The following is a 12,802-nucleotide window of genomic DNA, read 5'->3' on the forward strand; positions in this document are numbered from 1 at the left end:
CATAATCTGCCCAGACGCCCCCCTAGCTACTGCCCCTCTCCCCAGCTTCCCAAGCAAGTAAACCCCATTCCTCCCATTGCTGTGCTTATCCCAGCAGCCCTTTTAGTGGGGATGGAGAGTGACTGGCACCCTTCCTCTGGGCTGCTTACTCTCCTTCGGGCAGATGGAGAGAAAAAAATGGGGCAAATCCTTCCCAGCCTGTGATCTTTCAGTGTGTTCTTTGTACCAAAAGGCTGGGATGCCCCTGAACTGGAGGGATTATGGAAGGGGGGGCATCTCTGACCTAAGAGAAAGCTCAGGGCAATAGGGAAGGCAAGGAAGCGGCAGGGAGATTTTCCTGTATGGGGCGGTGAAGGGTGGCCAGGAAGATAGTCCATTTCCTGTCCATTGAGGGAAGGTCTCTCCCATGCCACATGGGGCAGCACGAAGGGCTTTTCACTGTCATGGAGGCAAACCACCTTTGGATTTAAACCCAGTTGCACTCAATTGTTGTCAGTGTTCTTGTGAAATGACTCTCAGCCTCTGGTCTGAAATCCTGCAGGGGAACCAGAGGGAACGGCCTTTGTGGCGGAGAATATGGAGAGCGCCCTCTTGCCAGAGCAGAGGAGTCACCTGTCAAATTCACAGCCCCAAGCCAGTAAGCTCTCAGGTAAGAGATACCTTTCACATAAAAGCAGAGTGCATGGAGGCTAAGCACAGCGGTTCCAGCGGTACATCTCCAGGCACACACGTGTGTGTGTTTGTGCTGGCAACAAAGAAAACTTGAAGTCATGTAATAGTTTCTAACTAATAAGAGTAACTTCATTATGGCATTATTATAGAAATTACATTCATTCAAAGGTCTGAGGTAGACAATGGTCGAAAACGCTTATATGCGAAGGCGTTCCATTTGTTTTTGGATTCCAGTACGGAGTTTAGCTTGAACAGCCGGAGATCGAGTCTAGGAACTCCGAGTTTCTTCTTCTTTTCAACATATTAAGTTATTGGAGGACATAAATACAAGTCGGATATATGTTGAATTGTATAGTTGGACATTACATGCACAGATTGAGATTGATGATTAAGAATGTGGTTATGTTGTCATGTATGACGGTTATGACTGTAAATATAATATTATAATAACATGCAGTATTGGATTTGTGTTTTAAAAATTAGTACAAAATTGAAAGTAGGATTCAGCTAACGAGCGGAATATCCGTTGAAAGTAATATCTGATATTAATAAGATTTATTGAAAGCCTGCCAGTGTGTCACGCGTGGTTTTGGTTGCATGCACTTACTAAGAAGTCGCCATCTATTTGTTCAACTTTGTGCTGTCAGGTTAAATTGCTATGTTAATTGTAGGGAGTAAGGTTATTGTTGGTGGGTTGTGAGGGAATCGTATTTTTGGATATTGTTATGTTATTTGCAATTATTCTTGCATTTGTAATTTATTGTAATGTTATGCTATGGTGAAATGTTCTGTTATTGTTGCTATGTAATTATTTATTATGCGATGCTAATATCCTTCGGGGATAGGGCGGTATATAAAACTAAACAATAAATAAATAAATGTTAGGTTATTGTGATTCCGTGATTATTACATTGCTGCTGTTATTAAATGTTATATTTAATGTTGGTGTTATTGTATGTTGATTTACTTGTTATGACTTGTTAACCTGATTACATTATTGTCTGAATTGTTGGGCTGGGAGGCTATTGAATATGGGTACTAGCCTTATGGTTTTGTATTATTATGTTATTGCGTATTATTATGCTTGGTGCCGCACACACTGTGGGCATAAACCTAGGGGAAAGGAATTCAGTAAAGCCAGTCCATTTATGAAAGCAACTCAAAGAAGTCTGGGGAGGAAAGAGGTCCCTGAAGGTGTCCAGATTCCACAGGGGTGTTGTGTAGGAGCAAAAAAGCATGAGCAGTTCTTTTGATCAAGCTATGGAAATCAGAAGAAGTGGAAAACAACAACAACAATTATTCAAAGCAGGAGCAAGGACTGGCTACCTCCACAGGTGGCACCAAGCCAATCTGATCTCATCATTCTCAAAACCTGAGCTGATTATTCCCCTAATCTTTGATGCTATTGGACACCGCTTTGTCTTAGAAATCAGTGTGGCCTGGAAGGCTGACATACAATAGTCCAGGGGTCTTCAAACTATGGCCCTCCAGATGTTCATAGACTACAATTCCCATGAGCCCTACCACTTGGCCATGCTGGCAGGGCTGATGGGAACTGTAGTCCATGAACATCTGGAGGGCCATAGTTTGAAGACCCCTGCAATAGTCTTTTCAGATGGCAGCTGACACATTAGGACAGCAATTCCCAACCAGGGTTCTGCGGCACCCTGAACACTTCCCAGGGGTACTGTGGACAACTCTACTGCACCACCCACCAGCAACCGTGGGGGCGGCACAGACATTAGCACCCCCCCCCCTCTGGCAACCACAGGAGCGATGCTGACATTTGTGGCCCTTCTGGTGACTGCAGGGGCGACGCCAACATTCACGTGGGCTCCTATGGCAACATCAAGGTTAGCAGAACCCCTGACAACTGCAAGGTTGGCGCGAGGTCCTCCAGCTCCCCTGCGGGATGGTGAACAAATGAGGGGGCCCCCAATGCCCAGCGAGAACCTTGACCCCCAAGCCAGTGAGGGAGCAACCAAACAGCAGGTTGGAAGGCTCACCAGAGGACACGGCACCCTATGGGAAGGTGGAGGGCCAAGTTAGGGGGCAGGGAAGGGCAGAATGGGGGAGTGAAAAGGACAGAAGAGCAACTGGGGAGGAAAGGTGAGAGTTTTGGAGGGGAAGGTGACAGAGAAGGATCAAGCCAGAGATAGAGGAGACCTGATGGAAAGAGAAGGGGCCAGGAGAGCTAGAGAGGGTGTGGAGAGAAAGGCAAGCAGGGTAAGTTCCACTGGTAGGATTCAAATAATTTACCAACCGGTTCCGAAAGGACTCAGTGGTGGGATTACAACCAATTCTCTGAACTGACAAAAAATTAGCTACCGGTTCTACCGAATAGGTACAAATAGGCTGAATCCCACCACTGGTCAGTTCACTAACAGGGTTGCTCAGAAGAGGGGGTGAGGAGGACCCCCCCAAGATGAGAAAGCCTTAGGCAGGTCAAGGTGTATCCTGTGGCTGTATCTATTGTGTCCGTGGAAGAATGTTAAAATGTGGGCGTTTGTAATGAAGTCGTGCAAGAATGCGGCTTTTGGATTATTTTTGCCTGCTGCTTTTGCCAGTTTAGAGTCCCGGGAGGCCCCCACCCAGACACTCATTGTGGTGGTGAACCCATGGCACTCCAGATGTTCATGGACTACAATTCCCATCAGCCCCTGCCAGCATGGCCAATTAGCCATGACTACTAGTCATTCCTGCGAGAAGTTCGGGGCAGTTCGTCCTTCCTCACTTCCTTCTCTAAGAGCGTGGCCAGCCCAGGCTCCTGGGCCACTGAAAAAGAGACCTCTTCAAATCGCGCGCCTTCCCACGGCGCCGGAAGTCCCGCCTCTCAGGCGACCTCAGAGGCCCGCCGGAGTTCCGCTCTGCGGCCTGACGATAGAGCGCGAGTCCCGGAGCGGCGGCTCCTGCCGCCAGCCCAGCGTGGTGGTGACGAGCGGCAGTGGGCGTGGCTTCGGAGGGCGGGCGTGGCTTCGGACGCGGCGGGCGCTGCTGAGGTGAGCCGGCGCCGGAGGAGCGGCGGGCGAGGCGGGCGGCGTGATGGAGGGCGGCGGAGGATCCACGCGCGGGACCGTCCGCGAGAAGAAGAAGGGCAAGAGCCCCGAGGAGGCCGCGGGGGCCGGGATGGCGGGAGAGCCGGCCGGCGGAGGAGGGAAATCGCGGAAATTCGTAAGTACCCATCAGGGGGCGGCTCAGACGTGCGCCGAGAGACACGTGTCGGCCTTTCCCAGAGGGGAGGGGGGCAGGCTTAACCGCCTCCCCCGTGTCGCGGTCCTGATCCAGCGCGGGATCCCTCAGATCTGACACCTGGGGGAATTATCCGGAAACTGCTGACACGGGACTCTCGGGCACGTCTGAATGCGCGGATCTCGAGGAGCAGGGCTGGGACCCGCGGGAAAAGGAGGTCGAGGAAGGAGGCTTCCGTGCCCGGAGGGCCGGTTGAGGCCGTATCAAGCCCCAGGTCTCAGGCGCACCTGCGTGTTCTGAACGTCTGAATACAGATAAGGAGGATAGAAGACAACGCCTCGTGCCTTGTTTGTTGGAGGTGCTTTTGAAGAAGGGGACCCCATGTCACGTTTTGAGATCTTTGCCTGTCCCAGCATGTTTGAGTGGGAAATACCCTCCACCTGGCGCTCTGCTTCCGACTGGGCCTGCAGGACCACCTGAATGGGGGTTCGATCCTGACCCTTTTGTGCGGTGCTGCTGTTTGAAGCACTTCTACTCGCTTGCTCCTGGCTGTGGTTGCCTTTGGTCAGGAGGAAGAAAAAGACAGGCCAAGGGAAGAGACAGCCTGTCTTTTTTTCGCTGTATTGGTGGGGATAACTAAACCCCTCCTTGCTTCATAGCTCCAGTTTGGGCTACTTAGGAGCAATGCGAAGTTATTCCTCTGCTTCACTTGATTTTTGTTTGTTAATGGAGCAAGAGTTTGAAATCTTCACTTTGCGCTCTGGAACGTTTCTTTGGTTTATCTAATCTGACAATCCTACAACTAAAACAGAGTAAAGCAGTTGGAAATTGGAGCTTCTTAAGCGATAGGTCTGGCTTGACTGGAGGCGGGCAAATCTGTTTAGTTGCCCAGACACTGTCTTTTAACCTACAGATTCCATCACATAGCAGTCAGTGCTTTGGAGAAAGTGGTTGGCTCTACTCCTGTGATCTCTGCCCCCCTTTGAGAGCCAGCGTGGTGTAATAGTTAAGAGCAGGTAGATTCTAATCTGGAGAACAGGGTTTGATTCCCCCCTCCACCTGTGTGGCAGAGGCTTATCTGGTGAACCAGATGTGTTTCCGCACTCTACATTCCTGCTGGGTGACAATCCTCTCTGGACTCTCTCAGCCCTCCTTACCTCACAAGGTGTCTTGTGGGGAGAGGAAGGGAAAGGAGCTTGTAAGCCACCTTGAGCCTCCTTACAGGAGAGAAAGGTGGGACATAAATCCAAACTCTTCTTCTTTGGAGTCGTCTTTGCAGTAAAGCGCCGTCCGTTCTAAAGGTGGGACCAGTCAGTTGAACCCACAGGTGGCCAATCTGATGGCTGGAGCAGATCCAGATCCCAAAAAGGTCACTTCCTCTCATGCAAGATAAGTTGTAGGCCTCTGAGAGCAGTTGTGTGGTTATGAACATTAGCAGCTCTGCCCAAAGATGCCAGCAAAGGGCTTTGCCACCTTCTCCTCGGGTGAAACATCGCCGAGGCTCTTCCAGGCATCTCTCTTATGTGCCTCATTTGCCCAGTCCGGGCAACTAAACAGATTTGCCCACTGCTGTCGTGCTGTGTGAGCAGGCCCAGAAGTGAGGGAGTGGTTTCACACTGGGGCAGCCGCGTCCCTAGATCTCCTGTTTTTCAAAGCTTTGAATGGTATCCCTCTGCCTTTCAGAAGACCCGAAACAGCTGCACTGATCTGCAGCTCAGAACAAACATGTGCACGAGGCAGACGTAATTTGCTTTGACGTGGGTCTCCTGTCGCTGCCTCAGTTCGGCGTGGAGGCTTTCCCCACTGCTGGAGACGCTTGCCGTGTGATGATGCTCGCCTCTGACATCAGTTCAGCCCATGGCAGTCAAAGGGTCTGGCACCAGCGTGCGTGGCCACTGTAAAGCTAAAGCAGGATGCCCCGTGAGATCGGGAGGGGGGCAACCCCAGAGCTGCCTGAAAGAAGAAGAAGAAGAGTTTGGATTTATATCCCCCCCTTTCTCTCCTGCAGGAGACTCAAAGGGGCTTACAATCTCCTTGCCCTTCCCCCCTCACAACAAACACCCTGTGAGGTGGGTAGGGCTGAGAGAGCTCCGAGAAGCTGTGACTAGCCCAAGGTCACCCAGCTGGCTTGTGTGGGAGTGCACAGGCTAATCTGAATTCCCCAGATAAGCCTCCGCAGCTCAGGCGGCAGAGCTGGAAATCAAACCCAGTTCCTCCAGATTAGATACATGAGCTCTCTCAGGAAGGTGGGTCGCAATTCTGCTAGTCAGTTTTTAGCTGTAGTTCCTCCAACTTTCCGCAGCAACCCTGCCTGCTCAAAAGTCCCAAGGAAAAGCAAGGAGCGAAAGGCCTGAGACAAGTTCAGAGGCGTTCTTGGGACTTAATTGGAGAAATAGGAAACAGCCGACACTTGCTTATGGATCACTGCCTTCTCTTCTGTAGCTGGAACCCTGGCAAAGATTTGGAGCCCCGAGCGTCAGCCAGGGCCTGCGTGGTGTCCGGCAGTTGAGTGCCAGCCGAGGCTAAATTCTGTCATTCCCTGCAGTATGGGAGAGGTTTTGGCTTAGGACACGGATGTCTGTTGTCTGACATATGTGGAGGCATGATGTTAAAATTAGACTGATGGATCTTTTTCTATGTGTGTTTAATGAGCTAGTTGCTTTTCTTGGTATGAGCTTATTGTCAGCTGCATAACTTTCTGTCCACCTCGTCTGTGCAGGAGTGAGTAGCGTGGCCTGAAAGGTTGATCTTCCTCATCTTAGGAACATTCCCTGTGGTTACCCTGCAGCCTGCTTTTCTACTAGCTAATTTTCACCTTGGGTGAAAAGAATGAACCATGAAAGAGACACCATTTCAATGGAGGAGTTTGTGGCCTTGCTTCTTTTGACAGTGTCTGGACTGCCGGTGTGGTACGGTGGTAAAGGGACGAGGGCTTCAATCTGGTGAACTGGATTTGTTTCCCTGTTCCTGCACATGCAGCCTGCTGGGTAACCTTGGCCTAGTCACAGTTCTCTCAGAACTCTCTCAACCCCACTCACCTCACAATGGGCCTGTTGTGAGGGGGAGCGAGAGAAGGTGATTGTAAACTGCTTTGAGACTCCTCACGGCAGAGAAGTGGGGTATAAAAACCAGTTCTCCTTCTGTTGGCCTCTGTCATTCACTTCTCCTCCTGGCCTTGTTGGAGGCTGAGAAGGTCTGCTGAGGGCTGTGTGACATGGGGAACAGTTGTTTTCCATTTCTACCAAGGACACCAACATTTTGAAAGCCTCCCCGTCTCTCCTTCCATGTATACCAGTGGTTCCAAACCCTTTTTTCACTCTTGTACCCCTTGGCAACCAATTTCCTGAAACTGTACCCCCACATTAGCAAACTCATTACCTGATTTTTATTGCACACCCCAAAACGCTCCGGCACAAACCCCTGGGGCTATGCAACCACCGATGTATACACAGGATTGCCTTATTTTGCAATCTTCCATCAGTATATACTTTAGTGGAAAACAAAACATTTATGTGAGTGGTCTATTCAAAAGCTTAACAGTGGCACTAACTCTTGAAAGAAGGACATTATGGGTGTGTTTCACTTGCGTTGCTGAGGGTGTGGAGAGCCTCTTTCAGGCAAAAGCATACAGTTTAGCCAGGGTGTTTGTTGTGAGGGGGGAAGGGCAAGGAGATTGTAAGCCCAGGAGAGAAAGGGGGGATATAAATCCAAACTCTTCTTCTTCTGTTCCTCTCCCTCTCAGCTTGTGCCAGACCCAGGCTTGCTAAAAGTGACGATGAATAACTAGGCAGACAATCCCTTTTTTGAGATGGACCAATCTGGGGAAGTTTTTTGATAGTTCTTCTGTGATTATTATCTCTGGCTTCCTCCTCTGAATAAGTCCAGAAGAATGGACTCAGTATCTCATTGCATCCTCTGTCGAAGGGACTTTTACCACTGTGCTGTGTCTCGAGAGCAATCGAAACATGGCATGATGATGTTTTGTGGTAAATACACTTGCATAGTTTTGTGCTCCTGTAAAACAGAGAACCGTTGATGGGTGCAATCAGTTGGCATTCTGTTTCCCAACTTTGGCAGAAGAGGAATGAATGTAATAAGGCTAGAATTAGGGAGAAGTGTGGAAAGCCACAATGCTTTTTGGCATATCGTGTGGTTTAGGAGGAGTTTTGAGTTCACAGAGCGGTATCGTACCTAACGTTTGTTGGCCTGTTTGCAGAAGAAGAATAGTTTGGATTGATACCCCATCTTTCTCTCCTGTGAGAAGTCTCAAACATCTTACAAACTCCTCCCCACAACAGACACTTTGTGAGGTACGTGGGGCCGAGAGAGTTCTGAGAGAACTGCAACTAGTCCACGGTCACCCAGCAGGCTCTATATGTAGGAACAAGGCAACAAATCCAGTTCCCCAGCTTAGAGTCTGCCACTCAAGTGGAGGAGTGGGGACTCAAACCCGATTCTCCAGATTAGAGACCACCACTCTTAACTACTACACCATGCTTGCGGCCCTGCTTTTCAGCCATATCCTACTTTTCAACCATAAAGATCCTCAAGACAAATTACAACACTTGAGAAATGCAAGTCTAACTATTTCTCCCCCTCCCAATCTCGTTAGATCTTAAAGTCCCAGGGAGGATCCCCTTGAAGAAGAAGAATAGTCGATTTTATATCCCCCCTTCCTCTCCTGTAGGAGACTCAAAGGGGCTTACAATCTCCTTGCCCGTCACCCACCCCCACAGCAAACACCCTGTGAGGTAGGTGGGGCTGAGAGAGCTCAGAAGAACTGTGAGTAGCCCAAGGTCACCCAGCTGGCATGTGTTGGAGTACACAGGCTAATCTGAATTCCCCAGATCCACAGCTCAAGTGGCAGAGCGGGGAATCAAACCTGGTTCCTCCAGATTAGAGTACGCCTGCTCTTAACTACTACGGCACTGCTGCTCCCTAGCAGCTACTTGGGGAGATATAACAATGAGCTTCCACTCTGGATCCTTCCTTACCTCTGGAAGTGATTGCCTGAGTAGATCTGGAGGACACACACATCTCCACAGCTCAGGCGGCAGAGCGGGGAATCAAACCCGGTTCCTTCAGGGGTCTGCAACCTGCGGCTCTCCAATGGCCATGGTGGCAGGGGCTGATGGGAGTTGTAGTCCATGAACATCTGGAGAGCCGCAGGTTGCAGACCCCTGCTGCAGACTAGAGTACACCTGCTCTTAACCACTACGCCACTGCTGCTCTGCTTCTGAGCCTGAAAATTGAAATAGAAAGAACTGGATTGTATCTACAGTACAAAGCTTGCGGCTGATGTGTTTGTTTATATTGACTTCAAATCCAAGCGCCGTGCATTGCGGTGTTTGCGTGAATGCCCACCATCTGCCTGGAACTGCCCCGTGTTTTCGTGTTTCCGATTTCTGCTGCCAGAGTGTCAGTTGGAAGTTCATGCACAGAAAGTCCCAGCGAGTTCTCTCTGTGCGGTGCAACTTCAGTGTGATTTTCTCAGCCACACCCACAGCAGGAAGTCAGCACAGGTTGACTCAAAACTGCTTCTGTGTAATCTCATGCTGAGTTCCACTCAAGGGTGTTTATTTGGTCTGTCGTTATGCTCCTAGCATTCAGAAATACTAATCACAGACTTCGAAATAGGTTTTGTAGCACAGATTCCTCTGCTGGGGCACAGTTAAGAAATGTGATCCACATATGGATATTGAATACAACCCTTAACGTTTCTCCTGTTCCTGTCATGTAATTAACTATTTTAGGGTAACATTAGCTGGTCCTTGGTAGCTTCCCAAGGTTGCTTACTTAAATGCAAACATTGTTTGGCCACCAAGGGGATCTTTTTTAGGGTTCAGCGTTGGTCTTGAAAGCAGATTGCCGGTATCCTTGAAGGATTAACTTCGATGGTCGTAAAGATACCTGTCTGGTATGTTCTTTTCCTACGAGCAAAGACACCACTCCTTGAAGTCTCATCAGAGGAAAGACTTAAGGATCTGTTTGCTCGCAGACTAAATATGAGCCTGTGTAGTTTGTAGAACAGGTAGGAGCTGTTCTTAACCTTATTAATAGACATTTGCATCTGAGCAGGCACTGGTTCATAACTGCGCCCAGTTGGGAGAGTAGCCGAGTCAGTAAAGACTATGGAGAATCAGAGGCCTAAAAAGAAAGTTATTGGGGGGGAGGGAGGGGGGTGAGTTAGTCTCACGGTTCCCCTGCAGAGGAAGCAGAAAACATCAGCATGAACTTCTGAAGGCTCAGAATAGATGAGTTCTCGGACAAGCCTTCCCAATGCCCTTGATCTCTGGAAGCTTTTGAAACCGACGAGGCCGAATGTGTCGGCATGCCAGAGAGGCTTTTAGGTGTATCGGTGCCCTATTTTAAGGCCAGAGAAATGGACAAGGTGATCTTTTTCGGGATCATTCTCTTTGATGCTTCTCAGCAGCCCTTCCCACCTGAATTTGAAGCCGGAGCGTGGTAAAAGCTTTGCCTTTTGATGAACGATGCGGAGGTGGAAGGAAGCCAGAGGCTGGCCTTGCTTTTGCCATTATTGTTATTGCTTAAAAGTTCACTTATCCTGCCTCCAAGGAGTATAAGGCATCCCGCACAGGGTTTTGTCCATTTCAACCTCCTAGCGCCCGTTGAGAGTCCCAAAGCTGCATATGGGTTGGAACCCAGATCTTCCTTGATTCATTATATTGTACAGGGAAAGCTGTAGACCCGCCATTCTCAACCAGGGTTCCCTGGTACCCTGGGGTGCCATGAGCATGTCCCAGGGGTACCACGGCAACACTACCTCTCCCTCATTTTTGTGGTGTCTCCCACCGGCACCAGCAAGGACATGGAGCTGGCCCATGGGGCAGGGCCTGCCACAAGGTCAGCAGCCACCACCACCCCCAGTGCTACCCTTCACCCTGGGAGGGGAAGGTGGAGGGTGGCGGCAGGGGTACCGTGAGATATGAAGAGTGAGGTCAAGGGTACCCTGACCTCGAAAAGGTTGGGAAACACTGCTGTCGACTGTGCCCACCATGCAGACCTTGAGCTCTTGAGCACCAGTGGATTTATGGCCCAGGGCAGATCATTGTTCAAATACAAATCCTTTACCAAGAATTACTTCACAGTGGAACATGTCTTGTCATTTCCAGTCTGTTATAATATTTAATTTACCCGAAGGGTATGCTCTTTTTTTTTTCATTAACAGACCTCAAAGGCTGCAAAATATTTCTGGAAATCATCGGTAAAGATTGTGTGCAGGTGTTTTACAGCTTTATAAAAGAGATGTAAAATTTTCAAAAAGTGGGGTTTCGAATTTTTCCCCTCAAGAAAAAAAAAACATAATCTGTGCTCTTGGGGTGTGCGTGAAGGAGTACTTCTTTACCACATATATGGGATGGCCACTAACCTGGATAGCTTTAAAAGGGGCTTGGACAGTTTTATGGAGGAGAAGTCGATCTATGGCAGGGGTCGGCAACCTTTACCACCTAAAGAGCCATTTGGACTCCTTTTCCATGGCCCCGAAGATCTACTGAGCCTGAGAGGCGGCTCCACACTTCCGGTTCGGCCCCTCCGCTCACCTTTCCTTCCAGCGCTGCTCTGGAGGGCTGGAGGGACACGCCCACGCTACCCTCCGACCTCCAGGCCACGTGGAGCCGCACTATAAGGCTGAAAGAGCCGCATGCGGCTCCAGAGCCACAGGTTGCAGAGCCCTGATCTATGGCTACCAATCTTGATCCTGTTTGATCTGAGATTGCAAATGCCTTAACAGACCAGGTGCTCAAGAGCAACAGCCGCAGAAGGCCATTGCTTTCACATCCTGCAGGTGAGCTCCCAATGGCACCTGGTGGGCCACTACGAGTAGCAGAGAGCTGGACTAGATGGACTCTGGTCTGATCCAGCTGGCTTGTTCTTATGGGAGAATATATAATATTTTTCCCCCCAGTGGTTCTAAAATTCCTAATTTTTAATTGAGGAAAAATGGAAAAAATCTTTTTTTTAAACTGTCTGAACAGTCATCGCCCCCCCTTCTAGATTTTCCATTCCCCCCCCCCTCACTGATCTTATCATCTCTAGACTTGTGATGTTGGTAATTAAAACCACTAAATGAACATGTTTGTATTGGTTATGTTATTATGTGACAGTAGAGCCGTTAAGGAACCGTATCTTACTTTTACAATCAGCAAACTGTCTCCCATAATGTTGCCAAATAGTTGAACTGTGTGCTGCCCTAGTTCCTGCAAGTTAACCATTGTCGTAGTCACATTTGCAACACACTGTGTGCTGGACTGGCTCCAGACAGCTTTTCTGCTGATTTAAAAGGGAAGAGCGGTCCTTTATGACCACGCCACCAAAAGTGCTGTTCTAGGGACCGTAGAACCTTCACGTACAAAAGCCACACGGGACAGGGACTGTAGTTGGGACAGAAATTGGAGTGGGGCTGGGTGAACACACTGGAGGATCCAGGGTCCATGTTCAGCAAAGCGTCTGTGTGTCAAAACCAGTGATGGTGAACCTTTTCGAGACCGAGTGCCCAAATTGCAATTCAAAACCCACTTAATTATCGCAAAGTGCCAACATGGCAATTTAACCTGAATACTGAGGTTTTAGTTTAGGAAAAATGGTTTGCTCCGAGGCACGCGTTACTTGAGAGTAAGCTTGGTGAAGCAACCGTGCAATGCTTTGAAGGGTGAATCATGACCCTAGGAGGTTTTACTCAGAAGCAAGGCCAGCCTACATGTGTGTGTGTGTGGGTGGGTGTGATTTTCCACTCCCCCTACATGACAACCTCTGTGTGCGCGTGCCCACAGAGAGGGCTCTGAGTGCCACCTCTGGCACGCGTGCCATGGGTTCGCCACCACTGGTCTAAACAGTGCTTCTGATTCACAAGTTGTGTTTTCTGTTCCTGAAGTTTTTGATTCCTTGAAGTTCCCGTGCTGCCGAGCTGCCGCTGCCCTGC

The 12,802-nt window shown here is 49.4% G+C and overlaps 1 protein-coding gene across 1 annotated transcript in view; it reads left to right on the forward strand.

The window, feature by feature from the left end:
• Positions 1-3,651: 3,651 nt before the first annotated feature.
• DIAPH1 (diaphanous related formin 1) overlaps positions 3,652-12,802 on the forward strand; it is a 133,880-nt gene continuing 124,729 nt past the window's right edge. Inside the window, exon 1 of the mRNA XM_048516120.1 lies at positions 3,652-3,843. Coding sequence (XP_048372077.1) covers positions 3,715-3,843 — 129 coding nt within the window. The 5' untranslated portion in view covers positions 3,652-3,714. The remainder of the gene's footprint in view (positions 3,844-12,802) is intronic.

This window comes from Sphaerodactylus townsendi, linkage group LG14 (genome assembly GCF_021028975.2).
Source record: "Sphaerodactylus townsendi isolate TG3544 linkage group LG14, MPM_Stown_v2.3, whole genome shotgun sequence".
Classification (NCBI taxonomy): Eukaryota; Metazoa; Chordata; class Lepidosauria; order Squamata; family Sphaerodactylidae; genus Sphaerodactylus; species Sphaerodactylus townsendi.